The 26,992-nt window shown below is 37.5% G+C and overlaps 1 protein-coding gene across 1 annotated transcript in view; it reads left to right on the forward strand.

Moving 5' to 3' along the window:
* Positions 1 to 26,194, forward strand: part of ADAMTS5 (ADAM metallopeptidase with thrombospondin type 1 motif 5) — a 50,162-nt gene extending 23,968 nt beyond the window's left edge. Inside the window, exons 3-8 of the mRNA XM_082391887.1 lie at positions 955 to 1,122; positions 9,338 to 9,621; positions 11,078 to 11,261; positions 11,634 to 11,809; positions 13,797 to 13,972; positions 19,485 to 26,194. Coding sequence (XP_082248013.1) covers positions 955 to 1,122; positions 9,338 to 9,621; positions 11,078 to 11,261; positions 11,634 to 11,809; positions 13,797 to 13,972; positions 19,485 to 20,052 — 1,556 coding nt within the window. The 3' untranslated portion in view covers positions 20,053 to 26,194. The remainder of the gene's footprint in view (positions 1 to 954; positions 1,123 to 9,337; positions 9,622 to 11,077; positions 11,262 to 11,633; positions 11,810 to 13,796; positions 13,973 to 19,484) is intronic.
* The last annotated feature ends 798 nt before the right edge of the window (positions 26,195 to 26,992 follow it).

Genomic DNA, 26,992 nt, shown 5'->3' on the forward strand with positions numbered 1-26,992 from the left:
ATCTTATGTAACCAAAAAAATTTAGTCAGAGTGAGGTATGTACTCTGTGAAATAATACCTAGCTTGATAGAATGGGAACGGCAGCGTGGGAGCGCAGACAGCGTGTTTCGTAGACTTAAGCACAAACACCACCTGAGTAGTTTTGGACAATCACTTACCTTCTCAGTATTTGTTTTCTCTCTAAGCGCTAACACTCTGTAATGGGCATCTTGGTGCTTTAGACGTTTCTTAAGTGTAAGTGGGTATATCTTCAAAATATACCATTTACTTGTGGGACTAGTATACATTCACAACTCACTAAATAACTAAAAGAAATGGGAGTGAAGCAAGCTTACATATGCATGGAAACAGAAATTTACTTGAAATCTTCTTTTTTTTTTTCTCCTCTAGTCATCTCTTTTATGGCTACCTATTTACTTGGCCAAGAAAATAGAAGTCACTGACATTCAAATACCATCTATTAAGTGTTTGTAACTTGCAGAACATTGAGTTAAATACAGATTTTTTTCAACAGTGGATGGCGGGGGGAGGCAGGGAGATTCTCTCTGATCTCCTGCGGCTTATAGTTGATCAGAGAAGATGGAAAATTAGACAAGCATTCAAAATAATATGTAGTGACGGCTATGACATAATCCCACAGTTGCCTTGCAAATTCTAGATTCTAAATAAGGCCTGTTTCTACATATCCTTGAGCATGTGTGATCCAGGTGGATTATAGGAACATCTACTCTAGTGTAATTTTTCAGTTTTCCTCTAAATATTCATCAGAAGTGACCACTCTTAACTACATGCAGCTTTAATTTATCTGGGGGCCCAGTCTCTGTGTGAAAAGGCAGTTAAAATAAACTCATATACAATTGGGAGGAAAAAAGTCAAGTGCTAGTATAATTGCCACGGAAAAGTAGAAATGCAAAAATCACTCATTATTTGCACTTCATTTGTTCTGTCCTTTAGGACATCTACTTGGCCTCTCCCATGACGATTCCAAATTCTGTGAAGAAAATTTCGGTTCCACAGAAGATAAGCGCTTAATGTCTTCCATCCTAACCAGCATCGATGCATCCAAGCCCTGGTCCAAATGCACCTCAACCACCATCACAGAATTCCTGGATGATGGCCATGGTACGTATAGTTCCATAGGCTCAGAAACAAAACTTGGAATTATTGCAAGCTGTACTTCATTATATCCTCGTGATGTTCACCTTACCCTCTAAGACAATGGTTGCTTAGACGGTGTCAGAAAAAGGAACGAGGGGACTGTCCGTTGGTGTGTAATGCCAACGTCCTCGGTGGCATTATAGCTATGGTATTTTTGCTTTTGAATTGCAAAGTTCAAAGAGAAGCAATGTGGGAGACCACACAGAATGTCTAGCCAGTGCCCTGAAAGCCTGGCTTTTATTCCCTCTTTCACCACTAGCTTACTGTGAGAACATTGGCAGATAATCTTGTTTCCCTGCTATTAATATGACTCACAGCATTATTTGCTACATTCTTATTATAGGGGTGTGGTTAAAATGTAGGTGACAGTTCTGTCAGATTCTCTTGATGGCGACATAAAACCAAGAATGGAAGCCCTTTAGATTTGCATTCACTAAAAAGTTTGGTTTCATCCTGACAGCCTGTTTTCCTGAAAGTGGAGTGAAAACTGCAGAACAGGAATAGAAAATCATTCTGAATGCTGAGAAAACAGTTTAAGAACTTCAAAAGAAAATCCTTGGCTTTATCCCCTAAGTACAGTTCAAGAGCACAGCACATTTTGTTAAGTTCTGTAAATCTAGGATTAGTGCTGTAAATTATATAAAAATACTAAGGAAGTCACAGTTTTAGAAATAATAAATTCTGACCCTTAAGTAATCTTTGAAACAAGCTGTTGCTAATTTCCTAGCATTCCTCGTTACCTTAAAATATTAGAAACACAGGAGAAGAGATGAGGTAGAGTTGGAAGAGATCTTCAGAGACCACAGAGTTCAAGTTTCTCATACTACAGAAATGGACATCTCATTCCTTTTTTTTTTTTTTCTCTTAAAACATGTCTCTTTCTAAAACTGGTGGTTGAAGTGAATGTGACAGAAATTCTTGATCATGATAATTGTTCACAATTTTATCTCATGATGTATGGTTCAAAGTTAGATAAACAGAATCTGTAATAACTGTTGTTCCTTGTTCCACAAAGTTTATGGCTTGAAATTTTTGTAATTTCTTAGTGAGTTGGCCATCTTGAGCTTTGGCTACATAATTACACAGCAATTAATAAATTCAGTTCTTTTCAGACAAAAAGAAATTCCACTACACAGTTCTTTGCTATCTTGTAGCCAAAATGTTCATAAACTCATTTTTGCTATGTTAATGGTGAACTGGTAATGCTTTAGCTACTCTCAACTACTTACATTTCCTATTCCTGAAAACAATTCACACCCATCTTGCTTTAAAATTTCCCTTAATACCAAATAAATGTTCTTTGTTAGTTGAAAGGATGGCCTAGTATCTTCACGATTCAGAAACAATATCAAGAATCGATGTATTAGGTTTTTCCTAGACTAATAATAAAGTGGTAATTTTCTGTTTAGTTAGCCCAGTTTAAAATGCTGATTAAATGCTGATATAGTCCTGGAGTGAATGCTTACCTAATTATCTGCCTACCTACATTGATCAAGTCCATATCTAATAACGTTCCTCTTGGGTGGAATCTTAGTTTCCACTCTTAATATTACTTTTACTGTTTTTTTTCAAGTTTCCTAAAAATGGAATAACATTAATATTTCATTTCAAAATCACACATTATTCATTCCAAAAGGTTGAGCTAAACTTTGAATCACTAAATGAACAGATTTAGTTGCTAAGGCAGCAAATACTTATGGCTAAAATGGGACCAACTTTTTTTTCCCTGTGTAAGTATTAGGTCAGCTAATTACAATGCTGTGCAGAATTTTGTTCCTATTGCCATATTTCTGGAATGATTCATTTATTTCATGTTTGTGGAATTCATGATTTTACTTTCCATGCAGTAAAGATGCTCCCAGTATTGTTTTCATTTTTTAAACATTATTTCTGTATTTAAAAGAATCTACACTCAGATTTTTTAAAATTTTACAACAAATTTTATACATCTTTCTGTGTCTACTCCAAAGGATCTCATGGTAGATAACAACCAAAACCATAATTTTGCTAGAAATAGATCTTATTCATTTGCACTGAGGAAATCACATTTGAATTCCCCATTTATATGTTAAATAAATAAATAAATTCAGTTACCAGCATTCGTTGGACAGGAAATTCTCATAATATATTCATTCATTCATTCATTTCATCACGCCTAGGCTCTCTCACTTTTGAATGTGTTGGTTAGGCAGTCTTGTGTTTTAACTGCCCCATCCCACCAAAAACTTCAATTTTATCAGTAGCCTATAGTGAGTAAAGTAATTTCAGAATGATGAGAATCTAAGAAAGGCACTGTAGCTGTGACACAGTGGCAAAGTTCAATTATATTCATTTCAAAACAGATACAGAACTGAAGCTACAATACTCTCCGTAGCACTGTCATTTACACTTGAATTTAAATAATTTAATGACATTTAGATTGCAACCAGAAACTGACTTAAGTCAGTTAAAGCCAAAGTATGACAATAGGAACTAATCAACAGGATTTTCAGATGGTGGCAGTTCTGACATTTCAACTCCAGAGCTTAGGAGAGAACCAAGGGGACAGTCAAAGCCCAAGACGATGGAAAAACAAACAAAAAAGCAAACAAACATACATCTTTGTTAGAAGACTAAGCTGATATCATATCATCAAACCTTTTCAATTTACTGGTAGGGAGCTACTCACATTTGCAAGCAGAGCCCATTCATTCATATGTAGTAGAAATAGTTCTACTATTTTTCTGTTCTAATTTTCTAGGCCACTAACTATTTAGAGAAAAAAAAAAAAAAAAGTCATTTGGGTGCATAGGGCATGCCAGACAGGTAAGCTGAGAGAAAGAAGTAAAATCATTTGACAATAGAAGAGAAACCAGAAGAGCTGTAAAATGTAGCCCTGAAACAGTAAAAGCACAGTGGTCTGGCACCATGCTCCAGAAGGTCAGAAACCCTCTTACCCCATTATTGTATCCTGCTGAAATCCCTCAAGATTTCAGCAGGATACAGTAATCGATACTCAGAAAAGAAGTGATTTTCTGTTACTTAGGAAGGTTAAATTAGGACACTAATATAAAAGGCAGCAAAGCTATTGATGTTTTTAGGTAGATAGTCTCACAAAATTGATACAATTTTTAGGTGGTGTCCGAAGACTACATTACCTAGAGAATCCATTTATGTAATAGCTTATCTGTCTTGTTCCCACCTCCAGCAATGCTGGAGAAATGATGTCTTAGAATGCAATTAAATTTGAATCATTTCATTTGTTTTTAAAATTATTAGCCATAAGTAGCCAGACATGTGTAGCACTCTACCACTGCCAAATTTAAATTTCCTAATATTGAGTGTTTCCTGATTTAGTTCCAACAAGAAATATGCAGCAATTAGGTTATGGTTGAAAAGTCAGTGTGCACACTCTAAAATAACTGGGCCTGCAGATTTGTGATTCAGAAAGGAAGAAGCCATATCTTATGGAGACCACCTCCTCCAACCCAGCCTGGCCAAGATACTTGTAGACTTCCTGCAGTGTTTATACAAGTTAGCTCTAGGCAAGCTGGCTAGGAGTATGATCCTCAAAAATAAAGGTAAGCAGTGGCGGAGAAACTGTTCAGCAAAAGCAGGTTATTAAATTTCTTTTCTCAAATGCTTAATAACCATGAAGCCAAAAACAATAGCCCTGTTTGCTGGATCCCTCAGTTCACAGTGCCAGGTGATAAGTAGGACCACTGCCTAAGCAGACACAGCTCAAGAAGACACAGGCTGCTAAGGAAAATCTATAGACAGCTTTGAAAAATTCATATTTAAAGAGCTAAATTTACAGCCACTTACTGAACACAGAACTTTGGAGAGAAAATGGTATTAGAAAACCAGTTCTCTGAATCCTTTGTTAAGTGTATACAGTGAAGCTAGTAATAAGATCTTAACATTCAGTTTTTAAGGCCCTACTCATAAAATTCAAAGCCCATGATGGTAGTCTGTTTATTTTCACAATAAATATGTTCTTTAACATGGTCTGCAAGTAAAACATGTACTTTCAGTCCACAGTGACCCATATGTTTAAAAAGCTATGCTTCATCCTTTAACACAGAGAATTTTTAATCGAATTTCCTTGGCATGACATCTGCTAAACAGTGTACCACAAACAGATCCCTTGAATTACTTTGGTCAGCAACCACTGTCTGTGCCTTTGTCATTGTCGAAGTTAGTTTATTCGTCACTGAACCCATAATGCATCAGTGACTCTCTTAAACATGCAAATAAAGACCTCAAAGAAGAGCTGCAAGATCAGGGAGATGATGATAAAAGAAGAAACTTTGCAGTGTTGTGAGCCTTCTTTGAATGAGTTTCATTAGGAATATTAATTGATTTTTCCTAGGCCAAGGATATTTGGACCAATTCTTTTTCTTTTTTTTTTTTTTTTTTTTTTTTGCCACGCCATGCAGCTTGCGGGATCTTAGTTCCCTGACCAGGGATCGAACCCGGCCCCTGGCAGTGGAATCGCAGAATCCTAACCACTGGACCACCAGGGGATTCCCTGTTTGGGCCAATTCTTATTCTCAGTGTGTGTGTATTAAAAAGGAAGAGAAGACAGAAATAACTACAGTGCTAGAAACGGGGTGGGGTGGGGGAATGAGAAGAATAAAGAACAACCAACCTTCATCTGATAAGTTTCATTAATCATTAATATGAAAGACAAACAGTGCTAGAAGTCAGATATAAAAAACCAAAGATTTTTCTGCTCTATTTCCTGGAAGCATGGCATACCTTCCATCACCCCAAGTGTACTTTGTGGCCATGGAGAGACTACCACTTTCTTTCCTTTATTTGTCCATCTCAAATCACTGGCTCTTACTTTTTAGATTTTCTACTTTACTTATAACTTAACAGTTAATTTAGCATTTAACTTAACATGGATGGTGAAAACAAATATGTGATGTGCACACATTTCCATTGTCTTTCTTTTAGAAACTATCCATCTATATACGCAGAATGTTAAAACAAAAGGAAGGAAAGAAGGAAAGGAGGGAGGGAGAGAAAAAGGAGGAGAGAAAAGGAAAAAGAACTTGGCAATTTTGTGGAACAGAATAAACAGACAAAATGTCAGCAGCAAAGCCCAGATAGGACTTCAGGCTAAGATAAATTTTAAAATATGTGAAGATATGGTTGAGAATAAAAGTAAAACAGATTAAGAAAAGTCAACAATAGATTGGACACTTTTAGAGGTCAATATAAAAGACACTAAAAGACTGATCAATTTTGTCTCTCACCCCTCCCGCAAACTGTACATATTTTTTAGATGAAAAGTGTATATCCAATCCACTATTACTTAAATCTTAAATATTTCATATCGTGAGATTCGAAATCAGGCTTTATATTGATTTTTTTATGGTTGTCCCTTGGCACAAGTCTGCCCTTTGGTAGCACTGTCTGTACCTATTTTATTGCCAAAGGACATAATTCAACATGTAGATGAAATGGATAGACTGTAGATTTCACTGTTAACAGAAACTAATGCAGCAACAAATCCTAATGTTGAGAGCATTAAAGTAATAAATGAATAGCAAATCTGAATAAATCATTTTATTTTAAGCAAGAGAAGTTCATCTCCAAATGACCTCTAAGGGAAAACCATAGAGCTAAGATATCTTTTTTTTAATAGCCAAGTAACTATGTTATACATTTTTAAAACTTATACTTTGGTATTGAGCTTCATAAAGAGAGGTCACATCTTGAAGCCTCCTTTGTCATAAGCCGATTCCAAATTGCATTGTACGTTTCTTTTCACACATCATACATCATCAGGGAGGTAGAGAAGATATCAGTGACCACATATCCATGGAGAGGTGCTGAGTTATTTCAGCTTGGGAGAAACGAGATCGACCCATGCCACATGCACCCACAACATGTTAAAGACTTCCCAGCTAATATTTAGTTACCCAGTCTTACAGTCTGTGCTTTTCAGTAACATTTAAAAAAAAAAGAAAAGTTTCTTCAAACAGCACTTTTGGAGAACTGGAAAGCATTCTTGCTGCCTCAGAGATCTGTTGACAGTCTTCTACCATCAGCAATCCGCTAAGCATTCCCTGGTTTACACAGACTCTTTTTTATGTAGCAAGGAAGATAATGCTTTTCCCGGAGTTCCAAAGGGCCTCATCTCACTTTATCTTCTAAACAAAGCTTAGTGAGGTTTTACTATCATTCCTTCCTATTGACTTGCTGTTGATGTTTTTCTTTTAACTTGATGTTTTTCTCCCCAAGTTCTCTTTGGCTGGATACTGATTTTTAATGCTTTTTCTGGCTTGCCTTAAGAAGCTTTACCTCTTCAAACGTTCTGGCTCAGAAGTTAAGTAGGAACTTTGCTCTGTATTCATTTTCATATAATGCCTCCATCACAGATTGACAAATTTCAAGGTATTCGCTTTGAAGAAACTTGAGTGTAGTTGTAAAAACATTTGCAGTATACTTAAAATGTGCTGAATATTCCATTTCTCAGTGGAAAGTAGGATTTAAACATGGTTTTCCTTTGTTGAATAAAAAGAATGACTTGAATACATCTGAAATGTTGTTAAATATGTTGGGCATAGTACCAATATGATTGTTTTATATTTTTCTGGTTCCCCCTTATAGCTCTGTGAGCTAATTTTACCCTTCCAGTGTCACAGTGAGGAGAGAAACATTTCACAGATCTTAAAAATAAATTAGGGAGCAGTTAACGAATTTGGCCAAGAACACTCAGCCATTTAGTGTTTTGCCAGAATTAAACTTTGGATCAACTGTTTCTACCATTAGCTACCATTTAAAGGATCCCTACACATGCCTGCCCTTTAGCAATAAAATAAGCAATCTATCCACATGCTAAGCAGAGGCAGGATGGGCCTCTGAGCATAAAACCCTAACAGCTGTGGGACCTTGGGTAACTGATACATCTTTATATTCCTCAGTTTCCTTATCTGCAAAATAAAACAGTGAAAGAATCTGCTTCATAGAGTTCTCGTAAAGATTGAATAAGCTAATGCATTTAAAGAACTGATAAGTGTTAAGTGTGTAACAAATATTATTTTTAGTATTGTTAATAATCAGTGTGTAAATCTTAAAATCAAGTGAACAGAAAAATACCAGAACTGATGGGCAATATGTAAACTCCTGTATGAAGAGAGGAAGTTGAAGGAGTTAACTCACTGGGAAGGGATTTCTTAGGGAAGCTTTTTGGGGAAAGTGAGGCACATTTCCACTTCTGAATTTGCACTATGTCAGCTTCTACTGACCACCCCCCCAATCCCTTTATAATCCCCACATCACTATGTACTGAGAGCACCAACTTGTTTGTGACAGACACACTCCAAAGACCGAACAAATACCAACTGCATTCAATAACTAATACAAAGGGGAGTAAAAGGATGCAAAGAGTAAAAAAATGGGCCTAGCCCCAAGTTAGCAAAGATGTTTTCTTTTCTTCTCCCACTGCTCCTGATATGTGATGCTTGAAAGCTCTTTATTAAAATTCTTTCAGTCTAAAAGAAAGACTTTATTTCCTTCAGTTTCTTGGGAGACCTTTAGGGGCGGATCTGGGTCATTTTTCTGTATCCCTAATATCTAGTATGTTTGCTAGAACATTGTAGGTGCTAAGCAGATGTTGGTTGAGTGAGTGCGGGAATGAATGAGGCATCCACTTGTTTATTACTTATGGAATTAATGGAAAGGTGACATGGATGGGGGATGGGTGCATGAAGAAGAAGTAAGAATGGGGTAGTTGGAAGTGGAGAAAGGGATATAGAAAGGGTACAAGGACAAACTCTGTTTCTCAAAGTTGTAAACACCTATTTATTATTATTATTGTTGTTGTTATTGTTATTATACCCACTATCTTATTTCCTCTAGGTCCATCCCAGTTTCTGTTAGTCCCTCAGCACAATGACTATTTTCACAGCTAATTATTATGAAATAATTTTATTTAATCAAACCACTGCCCATCACTATGTATACCCCAGAGCACATCATCCATGGGAAATCCTAGTGGGCGCTGGTGAGCTCACAGAGGCAAGCAGCCTCGTGCACAGGGAGTGCCCTCCCCAGGGCATCACACTGCAGATCTGTAGATGCATCGTGTTTCAGCACCAGCTGGAGTCTTGCATTTGCAGATCCATAATTTTCAAGGTTTGAAACAGAAACACGGAACAGTGGTCAATCTTGCTTATTCTTTTAGGTAACTGTTTGCTAGACCTGCCACGCAAGCAGCTCCTGGGCCCCGAGGAACTCCCGGGACAGACCTACGATGCCAGTCAGCAGTGCAACCTGACCTTCGGGCCCGAGTACTCGGTGTGTCCCGGGATGGACGTGTGCGCCCGCCTCTGGTGCGCCGTGGTGCGCCAGGGCCAGATGGTGTGTCTGACCAAGAAGCTGCCAGCCGTGGAAGGGACACCATGTGGAAAAGGGAGGATCTGCCTGCAGGGCAAGTGTGTGGACAAGACGAAGAAAAAATATTATTCAGTAAGTGATTTTCTTGTCACGCAGGGCCTGGAGACCCAAGGCCTGATGTACCTTCCTGTGACACATGCGGGGACTGGCCACAGAAGGCTCTATTTCCTAGTTAAAATATTTTTCCTTGAGGGATCTATTTACAGCTCCCTCCTTTACCTGCAAGAGCCATCCCCAGCTGTCAATTACTGGAGAAAATGCAGATCTCAGGTTATATCCTGTAGCAAATAAGTAGAGAGCCCAGATTCTGTCTAATTGAGACCCCATGTAGGGCCCCAAATTACCGCTTGGGAGTTTACTTTCAAACTGCTCTTAAAGTTATTGGAATACATTTATTTCAAATCGGTAAGGAAATAGCAGCAAAGCTGGCACATGGTCCTCATACATACTTGGTGGACTCCAAAACGGTCATGCTTTCCCCCTCGTGGCAAGTTAATCTAACTTCAGGAACTAAAGTAGCCACACCTGCTCCAGGGAGACACCTCCTCCCTCCCTATGCACCCGGTCCAGCTTCAGGTCAGCAACTGCCACCTTCACTGTCAAGGTCCAAGCAAAGCATTTGTTCCCTCTCACTCATAACATTTTCAAAGTCCCTAAAAGAGTGTTGCCATAGGCGTGTTGCCTGTGCCTTTCAAGACTACCACACAAGCAAGCATCCTCAGATACCCTGACACAGATACCCTGACACATACAACCAGCGGAAGTTCTTCAGGAATTCCCTCGGCAAAGACGTTTCTAGTATCTTCTTCTTGGAGTCTCTCAGCTTCCTGCTGCCTGCCTTGTTTCCATAGCAATAGACCTGGGATGTCATAACAGGACTCTTCATTCCCTGTGATGTGGGTGCATGTGATTGGGTGCTCTTCAGTATCTGTCCCATTTCCTCTTTACGGGGTGTAATGAAGCCAAGCCCAGGTCAGATACATTTATGCATGTGGCAGAGGGTCTGTCACAGGTGGGACGTGTGATGTCAACAAAGGGACTGCAGAACTTCAGTGCTAAAGAGGGAGAAAAGATGTAAGCATAATCAACCTGGAATCATACAAAATCTTTAGCATCACACAGTTCTTTAAAGATGCAAGATCAGGGTGGACACAAAGTGAACTGTGGTTCGGTGGTTATTAACAGAAATACACAGTATCAGAAGGTCCAAAGAAGCCACGAGCAATCCTTACAGTGTGCTCAGTACTTAGGGTGAAGTGTTCAGACCCTCTAGTGCTGGGGGGTGGGGGACAGAAAAGGTGGATTGCCAAGATTTGGAATCACATTGTAATTCCAGAGTGTTCAATACTTGTGACCATGTTAAATTCAGTGAAAATTTAACTGTGACGAAGTTTCCACCGAGTGACTGAATGCAAGTGATTTCCAAATATACATTCCACTGAGTCATTGAATGCATGTGATTTCCAAATGTATATTTTGAATGTTTTCCTCCCTTCTCAGTTAAAATATCTTCTATTTTCTGTTTTAGACATCGAGCCATGGCAGCTGGGGATCCTGGGGGTCCTGGGGCCAGTGTTCTCGCTCATGTGGGGGAGGAGTACAGTTTGCCTATCGCCACTGCAATAACCCCGCGCCCAGAAACAATGGCCGTTACTGCACAGGGAAGAGGGCCATCTACCGCTCCTGCAGTGTCATACCCTGCCCGGCCAATGGTACGCTACTCCAAAGTGTCAGCAGCCATCATGTGTCGGGTGTAATTTGTATTCTAGCAGTAATAAATAGCGGAGGCTGGAGAAATAGCCTATTAATCTTGTACTGCACAGTTCCACCAGTATGCAAATCAGTAACAAATACATGAGTGATTTTTAAATTATTATTATAAACAGCTGAGTGTTCAGGGAGTAGGAAGAAAATAATTGCTGTTTTCAACTCTGTGTTGAAGATAAAAATCCTTCAACACTGGTGTGGAGAGACTCTGGAAAAAAAAAAGTTATCTATCATCTCCTTAAAGGTATTTAAATGAACAAGAATATATCTAAGTTTCAGAACAGAGAGAGTAATAATGTGACATGTTTGATTTTTAGGTAAATCTTTTCGTCATGAGCAGTGTGAGGCCAAAAACGGATATCAGTCTGATGCAAAAGGAGTCAAAACATTTGTGGAATGGGTTCCCAAATATGCAGGCGTCCTGCCAGGAGATGTGTGCAAACTGACCTGCAGAGCTAAGGGCACCGGCTACTACGTAGTGTTTTCTCCAAAGGTAACTGCGTGCAGACTGTCCAGAAACAGTAGGCGTCCTTGGTGGAAATTATTTGGTAGAATGGAGGCTGCACATACCAAATGTAAACAGTCATTATTTTGGGGGGGTGGCTAGGTTTTGGAAGGTTTTATTTTCACCTCTGTAATTTCTATATTTTCAAACTTGCTCCAATGAATCAAAAGGATTTTGTAAACAGAACAAGTAAATGTTTTAAAAGCTATTTTTGAAGAAGTGTAACTCTCTGTCAAGAAGGTGAATTGCAAACTTAACTTCAAAATAGTATTCCCTAGGTACATTTGTAATGGGGACTATAAAACAAGAAAGTTTTCTATTTTTCTGTCATCTTTTACTGAAGAATTCCTTTGGCGATTCATGAAGATAGATTCAAGATCATCATCCCTGACCTAGACATTAAAATGTCTTGCACCTTTAAAATGAATCAGTGTCCTTCTAGTTATACACATTTATAATATATGCATGTGAAATTATCCCTTGTTTTCCACAGAAGAGCATTTTCTAACTTATGAAGTTTCATTTCTCACAAGCAACATTATGCAGCAGTTTAAAACAGTTTCTCTAATTTGCAAATAGGTGCTATATTTAAAACCACCTCTGTAACTGGTCTTCAGATATTTATGACATATTATTGAAAAATAAGTTAATGTCCAAGTTATGTAACATTTAAAATGTTTTATCTTTTTATTGCAAAATAATACATTTTCATTTAAAAATATTATAGAGAAATAAAAGCAAAAATATTACCTGGAAATATAATCATTTAGAGAGCTGTTAACCTGTTGAAGAATACCCTACCTCACTTTATATACATATACACCTTCATATACTCTCACACGTATATGAAAGAGTTTTGTATATACACAAATACAAAATATGTATGTTTATACATATGACTATATATTGTTACTTATACATACTTATATGCACAAACCACTGAGTCCATATACAAAGTATTTTGTAACTAGCTTATTAAATATATGCTAATTCTTTTTTTCAAAAATATTCAGTCTCTTCCAGTAAGTACTTTTCTCTGACCTTCCCAGACTTCTTTTTTACACAACTTTGTCTCTACTTCAGTGTCTCACAGTTCAACACAATAGGGAATGCCTTCCAACTGTTACAAGGTTGTGACTGTCCAGTGTAGATTTTCAATTTTGTTAACGGTAATAACAATTATGCACAAGACAGAAATAGAGTCACAGATATAGAAAACAAACTTATGGTTATAGAAAACAAACTACCAAGCGGGGAGGGAGGAAGGGATAAATTGGGATTGGGATTGACACATACACACTACTATATATAAAACAGATAACTAACAAGAACCTACAGTATAGCACAGGGAACTGTACTCAATATTCTGTAATGACCTATATAGGAAAAGAATCTAAAAAAGAGTGGATGTAATGCATATGTATAACTGATTCACTTAACTGCACAGCAGAAACTCGCACAACATTGTAAATCAACTATAAAAATTAATTAACAAAAAACAATTGTGCAAACAAAAAGGATGTCTGCATTCGTGAGCCTGCTCGTATTCTACTCTCCACACAAGTGACAGACAGTCCCACACACTAAGTGAAAGATTGTTTCTAGCAATAAAAAGGCAAGACTATACCATGGGAACATATTACGCACACAGAAACGGAGACAAGGACCTCGGGTCTCCTAACACATTCGGAATTAAGCTCAAGAGGTAAAGAAGAGAGAAAGGGCATAACCCCAATCTATCCCAGGTCTTCTTCTTTCTGCCAATATGTCAAGAATTTTTCAGTTGGATACTCCTGGAAACTATGGGTTGTTTTTTTTGTTTTTTGTTTTTTTTCTGATTGGTTGTTTAGTTTCCAAAGTACTATCTATTCCAATCAAACTTAAAACTCCCAAATTAGAACTTGCAACTTTATCAAAGAACCCACCTACGCAGGCCCAAGTATTTCCCACTGCTAACATGTTTTTCATTATTCAGGTGACCGATGGAACGGAATGCAGGCCATACAGCAATTCCGTCTGCGTCCGGGGAAAGTGTGTGAGGACGGGCTGTGACGGCATCATTGGCTCGAAGCTGCAGTATGACAAGTGCGGAGTGTGTGGAGGAGACAACTCCAGCTGCACAAAGGTGATTGGAACCTTCAATAAAAAAAGGTAACGTGAGAGAACGATTGTCCTTATCTGATCTGAACGAAGCTTTAGACTCTTGCAAAACTGATAAAGGAGGACACGTGTTACATCATAAGCTATCTGTGGGAGGACATCTAGCCAGGACCTAGTTACACATTATGAATATGGGAAGGGAAGGAGAGGACATGAAATGAGCTCTGCATGCCGACTGGAAACCCATGGCACCTCTGCAAGCAGATTAACTGCAATAGCCGTGGGTCCAGGTTTTGCAGAGTGTGAAAAAGGCAAAGAAAATGTCTGTGACATTCCACTTTAGCCATATCTTGCAAATCTATTATTTCTGAAACACCATGTAGGAAGGATGACTGGTTTCCAACTTAACTACTGTTTTGTTTTGTTTTTTTTTTACAAATACATTCTCATTAGGCTGTAGTTTTCTTGAGAAAACATTTCTCAATGCAAAATGTAAGTTATCTGCAGTAGTGTAGATGGCAAGCCCGTTTTTGAGACAACTATCCTCGTTTATCTCTACTCTGTAAAGAATAATGTCAGTTTCCTGCTTCCTCTCATGGTCCTTGATTACACTCTTGCTTTATATATGTAAGTTTAGAAAGTACCACTTTCTGGCGTGAAATATTATACTATCAGCTAGGACGGCTGAGTCAGCTAAAGAGTCTGCTGGAATGCAGGATTGTTTTTCCTCTTCACCAGACCACTCTTATGCTGAGTGGTATTGGTCAGGTTCACCTGTATTCCTGATATATGTGCTGTGTTGTCTTTAACTGGAGAGGAATATACAAACCAAGTCAACAATAAGAATTTCTTAAAACAATCGCATGCCATGGTAATGTAAAAAACTAGAAAAGACCTTTGTTATGATAAAAAAAAATGTATGGCTGGAGAATTTATTCTGTATTAAAATATGCACTACTAATCCTATTTGCTAGTGATATAATAATTGTTTATCTAATTGTGTTGGGCCATCTAGGTCAAAAACCCTGCAAGTCCAATTATATCCTGCATTTTAATATATTTCAAAGGTGCAAGGCTCCTTAGAAATGATCCAGTCTAACGTTTTGCTTTACAAATGAGGGAATTGGGACTCTGAAAGTTTAAGACTTACCCAGTTTTACTTGGCTGATAAATGCCAAAGTAGAGGCTATAGCTTAGGTTATAAAAATAGGATGCACAGGCCAGTTGTAAAAAAGAAACAAAAAAAGAAGGAAGGGAAAAAATTCAGGAACCAAGTGAGAAATAAAATTATTTTTTAAAAAATAATACCTTATGTACTGTATGCTGTGTATCCTTCCTACATCAACTTATAAACCTCTTTTTGTAATACTAAATTTAGCATTAAGCTTTTTGTATTTACAACGAATATCCGCATATTTTATGTCACCTGAAAAGGTGAAGGAGGACATTCATGATAGCAGCAAGCAGGATACAACATAACTGCTTGCAAATTGATTTGACCAAGATTATAGTATGTGGTACAAATGACCTGTTTGAGTATCCTATATAAATTATCTTGGCCTAGTGTGATCGATAAAAGAGAACATTGATCTTGGAGCTGGAATATTTGCAATCACGCTCTGGCTCAGTAATTCACTAGCCATGTGATCTTTGAAGAGTCACCCAACTTCTTTACAATTAGCATCCTTGAGAGTAGAATGGAAATAATAGTAATTACCTTGCCAATGAATGTCGCTGTGAGGACCAAATGAGATAATGCATATTAAAATATTGCACTAAGTTCGAACCTCTTCACAAATATGGTCCTAATTTTAATTCACTCCTCCCTCAATTTTCTTCGTGTCAGTAAAGGGCAACTCAATCCTTCTACTGCCTAGTACCAAAACTTTGGCGTCATCTTTCACACCTCATTTCCTCTCACACCCCACATCCATCCATCTGCACAACCTCTCAGTCCTACTTGCAACATATGTCCAGAATCTGGTTGCCCCTTACCGCCCCAAGCAGGAGCACTGCTATCTGGTAGTCATTGTCTCTTGCCTGGACCAATCCAGCAGTCTTCTCACGGGTCTCCTGGCCCCTGGCCCCTCACAGTCTCTTTTTCACAAAGCAGAGAGAGCCATCACTTTATCACCTAAGTCAGATGGTGGCATTCCTGGGCTCAACCCTCCAATGGCTACCTTCTCACTTACAGTCAGTGTCTGAGATCTCTTCATAACCTGTGAGATGCTAACACATTTGGTCGCTGCCCTGCTCTGAGTCCCTTCTACACTGGCCACTTCCCTTGCTCTGTGCTAACATACTGGACTTCCCAACACTCCTCAAAAATGGCAAGTGGCAGCATGTGCACTATTTCCTCTGCCTGGAACAATTTTTAACAATTAATAAGCAGTGCTTCCTCTAGAATTCCTTCAGATGTCTGTTAAATGTCACCACTACCTGCCCCCCAACAAGGTGGTGGCTTCCATACGTGAACAGGAGGATCTCTCCCCCATCCTCGTCGTTCCTCTATCTTCTTACTCTGTTTCTTCACAGCTCTTAATCAACAGATATCGTCACATATTTTGTTTGGGGGTCTAAGCCCCAGCCCACTAGAATGTCCCTTCCATGGCAGCATGCTTAGTATGTAAGAATGCATGTATTCCTTCATGGCAGGTGCTGTTCTTGTACTGGGGAGATAGCCCTGAACAAAAGAAGCTTCCCCTGCCTTGCCAGCCACACTTCATACTTCATAGTTATATGAAAACAGCTGCATTCATTCATGGTAGCCAAGGAAGCTGGTTAATGTCCAAAGTGTAAATGATACCAAGAAGGTGGCAAAGAAAATGAATAAGGAGTACAAAGGGAAACCTATTTTACTAAAACACCAAGAAATCAGGGCATGACTATTTACAATAGCCAGGACATGGAAGCAACCTAAGTGTCCATTGACACATGAATGGATAAAGAAGATGTGGCACATATATACAACGGAATATTACTCAGCCATAAAAAGAAACAAAACTGAGTTATTTGTAGTGAGGTGGATGGACCTAGAGTCTGTCATACAGAGTGAAGTAAGTCAGAAAGAGAAAAACAAATACCGTATGCTAACACATATATATGGAATCTAAAAAAAAAATGGTTCTGAAGAACCTAGGGTCAGGACAGTAATGAAGACGCAGATGCAGACATAAAGAATGGACTTGAGGACACGGGGAGGGGGAAGGGTAAGCTGGGACGAAGTGAGAGAGAGGCATGGATATATATACACTATCAAATGTAAAATAGATAGCTAGTGGGAAGCAGCCGCATAGCACAGGGAGATCAGCTCTGCGGTTTGTGACCACCTAGAAGGGTGGGATAGGGAGGGTGGGAGGGAGATGCAAGAGGGAGGGGATATGGGGATACATGTATACGTATAGCTGATTCACTTTGTTATACAGCAGAAACTAACACACCATTGTAAAGCAATTATACTCCAATAAAGATGTTTAAAAAAAAGAAAAGAAAAGAAATCAGGGCATGAATCCTCATACTTCCCAGTGGCTCGGGAAGCTCAGCTTGAGACCTGCGCAGTGCTGAGAGTTCCCAGTGGTTCTCGTGAATATGAGTCAGACTCTAAGAACAAGGATGAAAAAAAAGGCTCCCCTGTGTCATTCCCTTACCCTATATTCTTCGCTTTCTTGACACTCTGTTTGGTATCATTTAAACTCTCAGCATCACCAGAGCTTATTTTAACTGTTATGAAGTACAGTCGGTGGAGGGAAGGGTTTCATGCAATGGGGACGTGGTAAAAGGAGCATAAAGCGTGAGTCGAGAGGCCTAGAAGTGCCACTCCTTAGCTCTGGAGCGAACTTGTGCAAATACTTTAATGCATCTCCGCGTTATAGACTTTTTAGGTAAGATGGAACATTTTCTCCTGGCTTTGTTTGAAGCCACTGTAGAAACATCTCATCTCTTAATATTATATACCTCAAAAAAAAAAAATCCTGTGACAGAATCTAGTCCAAATGTATTACAAAAATTAAGATAATGAATCAAATTAGGGAATTCCCTGGCAGTCCAGTGGTTAGGACTCCGGGCTTTCACTGCTGAGGGCCCGGGTTCAATCCCTGGTCGGCAAACTAAGATCCTGCAAGCTAAGTGGTGCGGCCAAAAAAAAAGAAAGCTAATGAATCAAATTGAATAGATAAACAACATCATCAGCATTGCATCTTCTCTCTTCAGCACAGTAGGAAGCTCTGACACCTGTCTGGCCGTCATGGTAGGTCAGATGCCCAACAGAAAGGGGCCTTCCCTGGGGATAAGCCTCCTCTCCAATTCAGAGGAAATGCTTGAGTGGGAAACACATTTGGATTTTACATATATGAATCCGTTATTCCGTATCCTCTAAACTTGAGTAAGAATTCAGAAGTAAATAATTAAATTTCACACACATCAGTCAAACTGCACAAGCAAAGTATTTGTTTCTATTTAAATAACTAGGAAAGTAAAGCATATGAGGACCTTAATATGAAATTACTTAGAGAGGCAAAGATTTGGGCAAAAGATGACTCCTCCCCACTGGTATAGTTAGTCCCTTGGTGCTTAATTAACCTTTCTGTCCTTGCGTTTTCTGCAACCTTATGGGTATCAGAGATATTTATGCCTTTGCCCATTTTCCTGAGCAGATGATGGGTCATTAGAGATCTATCTTATATGTCACTCACCATAAAGCCTCGCTCAATTGACCATAACACTTTGCAGACCCTAAGCATTCAGGGAAATTTGCTAAGGCATTAAGGATTTTTTTTGTCCTTTGACGATTCTGGTAAGCTAAGGTTACGCAGTTAAAGAATTTTATGTTCTATTTTCTGTCCTGCCCCAGGAAATCCAGAGTTTTAGTAGAAATGGAGTCAGAGCCTCTAACCTGTCTATAGTCCAACAAATAATTAAATCCGTGGTTTCCCAACTAGTCTGCACCTTGGAACAGTGTGGGGAACTCTAAAAGTACTGCTGCCTATGACCCATCCTGAAAGATGGGGATTTAACTGCTCTGGCATCTGGGGATTTAAATTTGTCGGCTTTGGAATTTTTAAAAGATCCTCACATGATCTTAATATGCAAACAAGTTTGAGGAACGTTCATTGAAAGACTTCTATGCGATTAATTGAGGGTAGATTTTTGTTGGTTTGTGTTTACGTGCATTTTGTGCCCGAAAAAACCTAAAGTAGCTTTGTAAAGATGATAAGATTTGATAAGGATGTGTGATTTTTGTGTAAATCTTTAACTAAAGGTAGTATAAATTTTTAAAACCAAGGCAAGTTGCTAACATCATCCTAGTTTTGAACATCATAATAAAAATGTATACAATGTGATAGTCTGACTGCAACTTTATTTTGTTCTAAGAAAATTAATTTTTGAAGGCAATTTTAAACAAATCTTTTTAATACATTAAAACTTTATATTAAGATAAGGTGAGACTTTTAGAGAATTTCTATTCATTTCTATTCATTTCTTATCCATTTGTTAAGCATTTACTTACTTTTCTTTCCTCCCCTTTTTTTTTCTCTCTCTCCCCTGTGGACATTCCTGCTTCCAGCAAGGGTTACACTGATGTTGTAAGGATCCCCGAAGGCGCGACTCACATAAAAGTCCGACAGTTCAAAGCCAAAGACCAGACTAGATTCACTGCCTACTTAGCCCTGAAGAAGAAAAATGGTGAGTACCTTATCAATGGAAAGTACATGATCTCCACTTCGGAAACCATCATTGACATCAATGGAACAGTCATGAACTACAGTGGTTGGAGCCACAGGGATGACTTCTTGCATGGGATGGGCTACTCAGCCACGAAGGAAATTCTAATCGTACAGATTCTTGCAACAGACCCAACTAAAGCCTTGGATGTCCGTTACAGTTTTTTTGTTCCCAAGAAGTCCACTCCAAAAGTAAACTCTGTCACTAGCGACAGCAGCAATAAAGTGGGATCACCCACTCCACAGCTGCAGTGGGTGACGGGCCCTTGGCTCGCCTGTTCTAGAACCTGTGACACGGGCTGGCACACCAGGACGGTGCAGTGCCAGGATGGAAACCGGAAGTTAGCGAAGGGATGTCTTCTCTCTCAGAGGCCTTCTGCGTTTAAGCAATGTTTGCTAAAGAAATGTTAGCCTGTGGTTATGATCTTCTGCAGAGACAACTGGATGATTCATCACTGATACAGTCGTGGTGAACACGAGGTCAACCGAAAGCACGGAAAGTCACACTTCAGTGTCATTGTCAACAGGAGTCCGATTATGGGCAGAATCTGCTCTCAGCGACCAAATAAAGATGTGCACTGCTTCATGTGACAGTGGTGACCTTGGAATATAGAAAAACTTGGGAGTTATTGAACATCCCCTGGGCCTACAAGAATACAAAAACACTGATGAATGTAGAATCAGGGGACCTTTGAAGATGGCAGAGCAGTCTCCCCCTTGTCACCTACCTCTTACAGAATGTCTACAAAGGCATCGTAATCATTGTCATGCATATTATTTACACAGTAGCTTATTTTTACTGTTTGTAAATACATTCTTCCTTGGTATGTCACTTTATATCACTTGGTTCTATTAAAAAATATATATATATACATATATATATATATATATATATTTCTACAAAAAAGTGTTTGACCAAAGTAGGTCTGCAGCTGTTTCCACTCCTTCCAGTTTCTAGAAAGAGCTGTGGATGTTTTACTGGAAATTAAGATCTTGCTGCTGTTTTAAGAAAGATTTAGCATACGTTCAGACTACAAGAGATAAAATTTTCGTCAAAAACCATTTTGACAGCAAGCATCTTCTGAGAAATTCTGAAAAGAAAAAAGGAGCTCAATGTATCTAGTCATTTAAATACATACAGGGGTCCATTTATTTAAACCTTTGACTGCCTGTATTTTTTCAGGCAGCCAGCCAAACTAATGGATAATTAGGAGGTAGAAGAAATGTTTGTGTGTGTGTGTATGTTATTGAGTCAAAAATTAGTTTCCTCCTGTTAGAATTTAAAAAGAAAACAAATACATGCTTCACCATATTTTCAAGTTATATTTTCACAACTGCTTTCTCTTTCTATGGTTCCCATCTGACATCTCACAATGTGTAATATACATTCAGAACACACAGCAAAGGGTTTTCTATCACCTTCAACACTGGTATACCTCTTACCAGTGAGCCTCTAAAATGCATTTTGTTTTTACTTGTTTGTTTTGTTCAAGGGTTCTGTAGGACCTACAATGTTTTGTACTTCTTGTTGACTTGGTAGTTAGCCATATCTAGAAGTGGTTATCATTAATGTGGCTAGTGAAAAAAAAATGGTTAATATTAATAATACTGTTTCCACACCATAGGCAATAACTCCTTGCATTGTTTTTTTTCTTAATCCAAGTATACTTATACTGTACTTAAGATTTTTCCCAATTAGAAAGCATTTGGTTGTACCAGTAAGTGTTTGAGTGATGAAATGTGATGGTCTTTGCAAAGTCTGCCCTTATCTCCATAGCCTGTCTAGGTAGGTTGTGAGTTGGAATAGTTAGACATGGAAAACTTTTACAGTCATCTGCATAAAAATCTCATAGACAGTAAACTGCATCCCTCTACCCTATAGCTCAGAAAATCTAAGATATTTCATTTCATTTGGTTTTTCTTTTTCTTTGTGAAATATCACAAAGCTACTTGTTTTTATAAAATTTTATACTAATCATACCAAATGTGCCTATTGTTAAAGATTTGCATATAAGGATATTAGGGAACTATTGTTTGAGTTTCCTTAAGCTCATGAGAGTTTATTTTTATTATAAGATATTTTTAATATAAAAGGATTATGTAATTGATCTTGCTATAGCACATTCATTTCAATAGACCAGGGGAATGGATGTCTCACTGTTTTAAGTATTTTCTTAAGAAATCATTAAGAAATCAAAACCGTTAATCATCCTTTGGATTTTCATAGACTGACTTTGCTTTAGACGTGGTCCTTTTTTCTTAATAAATTACCAGTTAGAAAAAGGAGGCCTATACAAGACTGGTAACCTCCATTTGATGAAGGTACCAGATATCAGGGACAGGGAGAAAAGCTATTCATATCAGTCAGAAAAAAAAAAAATTAAAAATAAAAATCACACCGACCATTTGACTATGCAGAGAGAATTAAGAGAAGGACCAACTTTACTTTTTCCAGTATTCAGAATAACTTGAATCAAGTACTTAAACTATGACAAATTTTTTTTTAATCTTTTGTGGTTATATTGACAGCAACATTAAAAAATAATTGAAGAGCAAACGTGATTGTCTCCTACTCTGCTTCTCCATACTGTATTCATAGATTTTTAAATATGATTTACCAATGATTCATTTTTTTCCCCAAATATTAAAGTTTTACACTTCTCATGGGAGCAATCCTAGAGAGTTTAGAACAAATAAACCACTATTCCATGCTTTTAAGGAGTTTCCTTTAGGGTTTTTTGTTTTGTTTTGTTTTGTTTGGTATGGGTATCAATAGACTGACTAAGGAATGTATGTTTAAACTCCTGAGAAAATTTATAGACTGAAAACTGAAATTCAGAGAAATGGAGTGTTTGGTAGACATAGAGAATGATGAGCAAAGGGAAAATCCTCTATAATGAAGATAATCTAGTTCAGTTTCACATTGGGTTATGCCTTTTACCTTTCCATAGTTACATCTTGAATAAAGAGTGTAGGATTCAGGATGCTAGGGGCTACTTCCTAAAAAGAAAAAAAAAAAAAAAAAGAGCTTGTCTAAAAATGCTCAGGTTGGTAAGAATCTAATCTCACTCACAAAACTAAATACTCCAGGTTGTTTCATTAAATACAAAGGGAGCCCAGAAGAAAATAGCATTTATTTCTTCTGGAACAGAAAAAGTCAAACGAAGCCCTGCCTTGTTGTTCAGAGGTTTAAGGACATATTGTTTTAATTTATTCAACAAATTCAACTTCCTCTGCCTTCCTGTGGAAACAGTTTTAGCACATTAAGAATGAAGGGATTAATCACAAACAAAAAAAGTTGCAGCACTGAAAAAAAAAGTAATTTATTGTTTTTGCAACTGGTATGTGAATTTGTGTGATAAAATTATTTATTCTTATTTAACAAAAATATGTGCAAATTCTTCTATATTTAAGATGTTTTGCTGTTGTCCTACTTTTTAATTTATGCTTCATGTTTGTGTATAAAGTACACTTTGTGAGTTTACATAATATACAGCACTGGTTGCTTTTGTATTTTTTTTTTACGGAAAGCTTTCTGTGTGAAACAGGTGTATATGTATATATTCCTCATGTATTCTTATTCTGATACTATCCCTTTTCTTTCTAAGTAAGTTTTAAATTTAATCTTCCATGGCTAGTAGTGTTCGTCACTTGTAGTTATGTTAATAGGTCTTTTGGATTCCATTTAATACTAATTTTTCCAAGCTTCAGATAAGAAAAGCATTTATTCAAGCAACTACGGTCTATGTTTTAAACTAGGATATATAGGTAGCCTGGAAGCTTCCCATAGGAGCTAAGACACAATTCAAAATCAGGTCCATGAGCTTCACTGATGAACTTGGACAAGGGGCTGTTGATATATCACAGCCTCCAAGTGATATCAATGATAATAAAACCAAATAATGTCTTTTGCTGCTCTAGAAACCCTCCTTAAAATTAATATCATTCAGTCTCTAGTATCTTTAAGATTCTATAGATGAGAGTAAACAAAGTGGATTTAAATAATTCAAATGTTTGTAGTCATAACTGTTTTGCCAAGTGTGGGATCTCCATTGATACAATATGACTTTTTACTACTACAAATTAATCTCTTGGAGGGATAATAGGACTTGGGACAAGCAGGGACACCTCTGAACACACCAGCTTGTTCCTGACTGTGATTTCACAGTCTGGTCCTAGCAGTAAGGCAAAGCACCTTCGGATACACAATTGACTGGATCAATCTCTGGTTCTGATGTTTCTCCCCTTTACTCCTTCCTCATTGGACAAGGTCATTGTAATGGTTTAGGTGAGGACAGCAGCCAGAGTCAAAGAAGTTCAGGACTTGTGCTATAACTTAGAGTTCACTGTTTGTGAAATAAGACTGAATTTAATAACGGCTGGATTTTGCTAATAGTTTATGGCTGAGTATGAAATCTCATTGGTATGATTGGTGACTATTACTAATCTATTAGTAGTTAAACCTGAAGCCATAAAAACACCTTATTTTTTTTTTAACATTTCAAAGGTGCAAAGTAAATGAATGACCTTGAAGACAGAAATGGCCATCCAAAGCTATAATAGAACCAAGTACAGGGTCAAGGTGATCTATCATATAGACACACAGAAAAGGAATTTACATGTTTTCTCTATTATTTTTCTCATTTGTCAACAACATGTAGCTTTAGGTTGTCAAACAGGTAGATCAACTTAGCTCCATAGCCCACTGAAAAATACAGTCTTTCTAATAGCTCCGTGTTAGCATGAACTACAGAAATGACTGCTCAAGTTATAACCCATGAAACACATCAGTCTGTACCACATAATTTTGTGTTCTATTCAATTAATGTATGAGAAATATTGAAACACCAACCCATGCATTAGTGAGCCAGAAAATGAGAATATACGTAGTGTTTAGATCAGAAAAGCATTCAACCTGGCAAATATCTTTCTGGTGCCATTATATCATAATTTTTAATGCAGATTTTGTAGAAAAGATAAAGGAATGTGTTGTTAGAAAACGTTGGTTTTAAAATGGAGTAGGACTGAAACATATACATTCATTAACCCTGTTAGTTGCACCCTCTTAATATTCTAGCACTAATAGTAAGTTTGCTGTCTGTGGTCCTTATCTCATAGCTCCACTGGCTGGTCCATGTGTACTGCCATAGGTCAAATGAAAAAAAATAAATAAAGGCCCATCATCCTATAAGGCACTGCCACATCAGAGTGACCCAAGTCTAACACTGTGAGGAAAACTGTGATTTATAAGTAAAACAGGGCATTTTTTCTTTTACTTTTCCTTTGGCACATCCAATGAACAATTGTAATCTTTATCAAGGTGCTAACATTTTCAGTGACCAACTGCCAAATGTGGTATTTCTGAGTTACTATTTTATTCTACATGATTTTTCAATTTGCAAAAAAGAACTCTAAGCAGTTTGTCAAGCCTGGGCACAACTTGATACTCAAAGTTTGGGAAATTGTATTTAATGGTCATTCAGATTGGCAGTGTTTAGTGGCATAAGCTATATGTACATTGAGGATGCTTAATGTGACATCCAAACTTGGAAGAGCAACAGGTTGGTGTAGCCCACTTTTAGATATCATGTTCCATCACATACTAAGCCATCAGCATTCCTTTCAAACAAACTTGTTTGTTTCTTATACACGAAGGAACTTCTGTGTATATTTAGCTGGACTTTAAGCTTTGCAATATTTTATGTTCATACATACACTTGGCTACTATATCTCCATCTTTTCTGTAACAATTCACAACACGTTAAAAACACTCACCCCATGCTGAGTATATCTAGGATAGAATATCATACTGTGTGTGACTTTGTGAAACTAGACTTTGGATTAAGAAAGTCTCTGGATGGTATTTTTGCATCACACACTCCGGCATGACATAAATGTAGGAGTCGACAAATACTGCTTACATTTTAGTATGACACATTGATCAGAGGAAATCATGCACGTGCTTTGTAAATAGACTGCAGATAACTAAACAGATTGTGGGAATATGTTCGATTTGATGTAGGCAGTGGCACGAATATTTGATTTCTATATTTGAGTCTGTGAGTCAAGTCAGGTAATAAACAAAAATAGGTAGAACTGAGATTCTTAAATCTTGAAAGATGCTTTCAAGGTAGAGTAAAATATTGAAGATTTACATGCTGTATACAAGCAGTAAAATGTAAGCTGCTTTTTACACTCAATTTTCCAGAAGTGTTGGCATTTTTCAGTAAATATAATGCTGTTGGAAAACCAAAAAAAATCTTGGAAAACTAAGACGGGTCTTGTTTCAAATGTCTCTTCAGCTTTGGCAAATTTCAAACCTGAAACGACTATTGAAAGCATTACTGTGTCTTGTAGCCTGCATTCCACAACAGCTCTGTTATTCAGGTAAACCACTTGAACTGAGACTTTTGGGACCTATACTGTAATATTTTTCATTAAGGAACAATATCTTATTTTGTAAAGCATTTCCCCTATGTGTGACTTTAAACTGTAAAATTAAACATTGGCTTTGTGGTTTCACTGGGCATAATAAATGTAAATTGTAAACTAGGTTAAAGTATGTACTGCATATAATATGTTTTAGAGGTGGAAACTATTGTCCATTTATTTTTAATTTTCTCATAACAGCAATAGGACCAAGCCAGGTCTTAATGAAGCCCTAGGTTCTCTATAATTTCTACCATCTCTCATTCACGTTGGCACAGACAATTAATACTTTCTCTCTCTTAAAGTACAATGAACTATATTGCTTCAAGTTCTTCTTACCAACTACCATCCCCTAAGTCTGTCTTGTGTCAAACTTCTGGTGTTAAATTAGAAGCAGCAAGCAACATAATCTACCTGCTTCATCCTTTCTTTTTAAAAAATGAACATATTCTAGATATATAATTAAAGAGCCAAAATAATAATGCATGCATGGAAATTCAAAAAGAATTGATATCCACTAGCAAAAGCCTATTTATTAATATTTGGTGTCAAATTTATAGTATTAGGATTCCGAAGGACATGAATTCCTTCTAAACCTGAAATCATTACTATTAGTGTATATTGCAAACATTGAATTTCTCTCTCTTATCAAATAGTATTTCAGAATTGTACATTAAATTTTATTCTTGGTAGGATGTATACTTTTGAAAGAAATGATTTAGAATGCTTAAACATTTAAAAGCATGGTATATAATAATTTGGTTAAGATTGGTTGAACATCTCTTTGGGTCAGGCCCTGGGTAAACACCTCACAAACTTTCTCCCAGGTGTTTCTCTCCATGACCCCTATGGCATTGGTCTTAAGATCCCAATATTGCAGATGGCTCTCACATCATCATAACTGTCAATGGTCATCTAGGTG

The sequence above is a fragment of the Balaenoptera borealis genome, assembly GCF_965194805.1.
Source record: "Balaenoptera borealis genome assembly, chromosome: 5".
Lineage (NCBI taxonomy): Eukaryota > Metazoa > Chordata > Mammalia > Artiodactyla > Balaenopteridae > Balaenoptera > Balaenoptera borealis.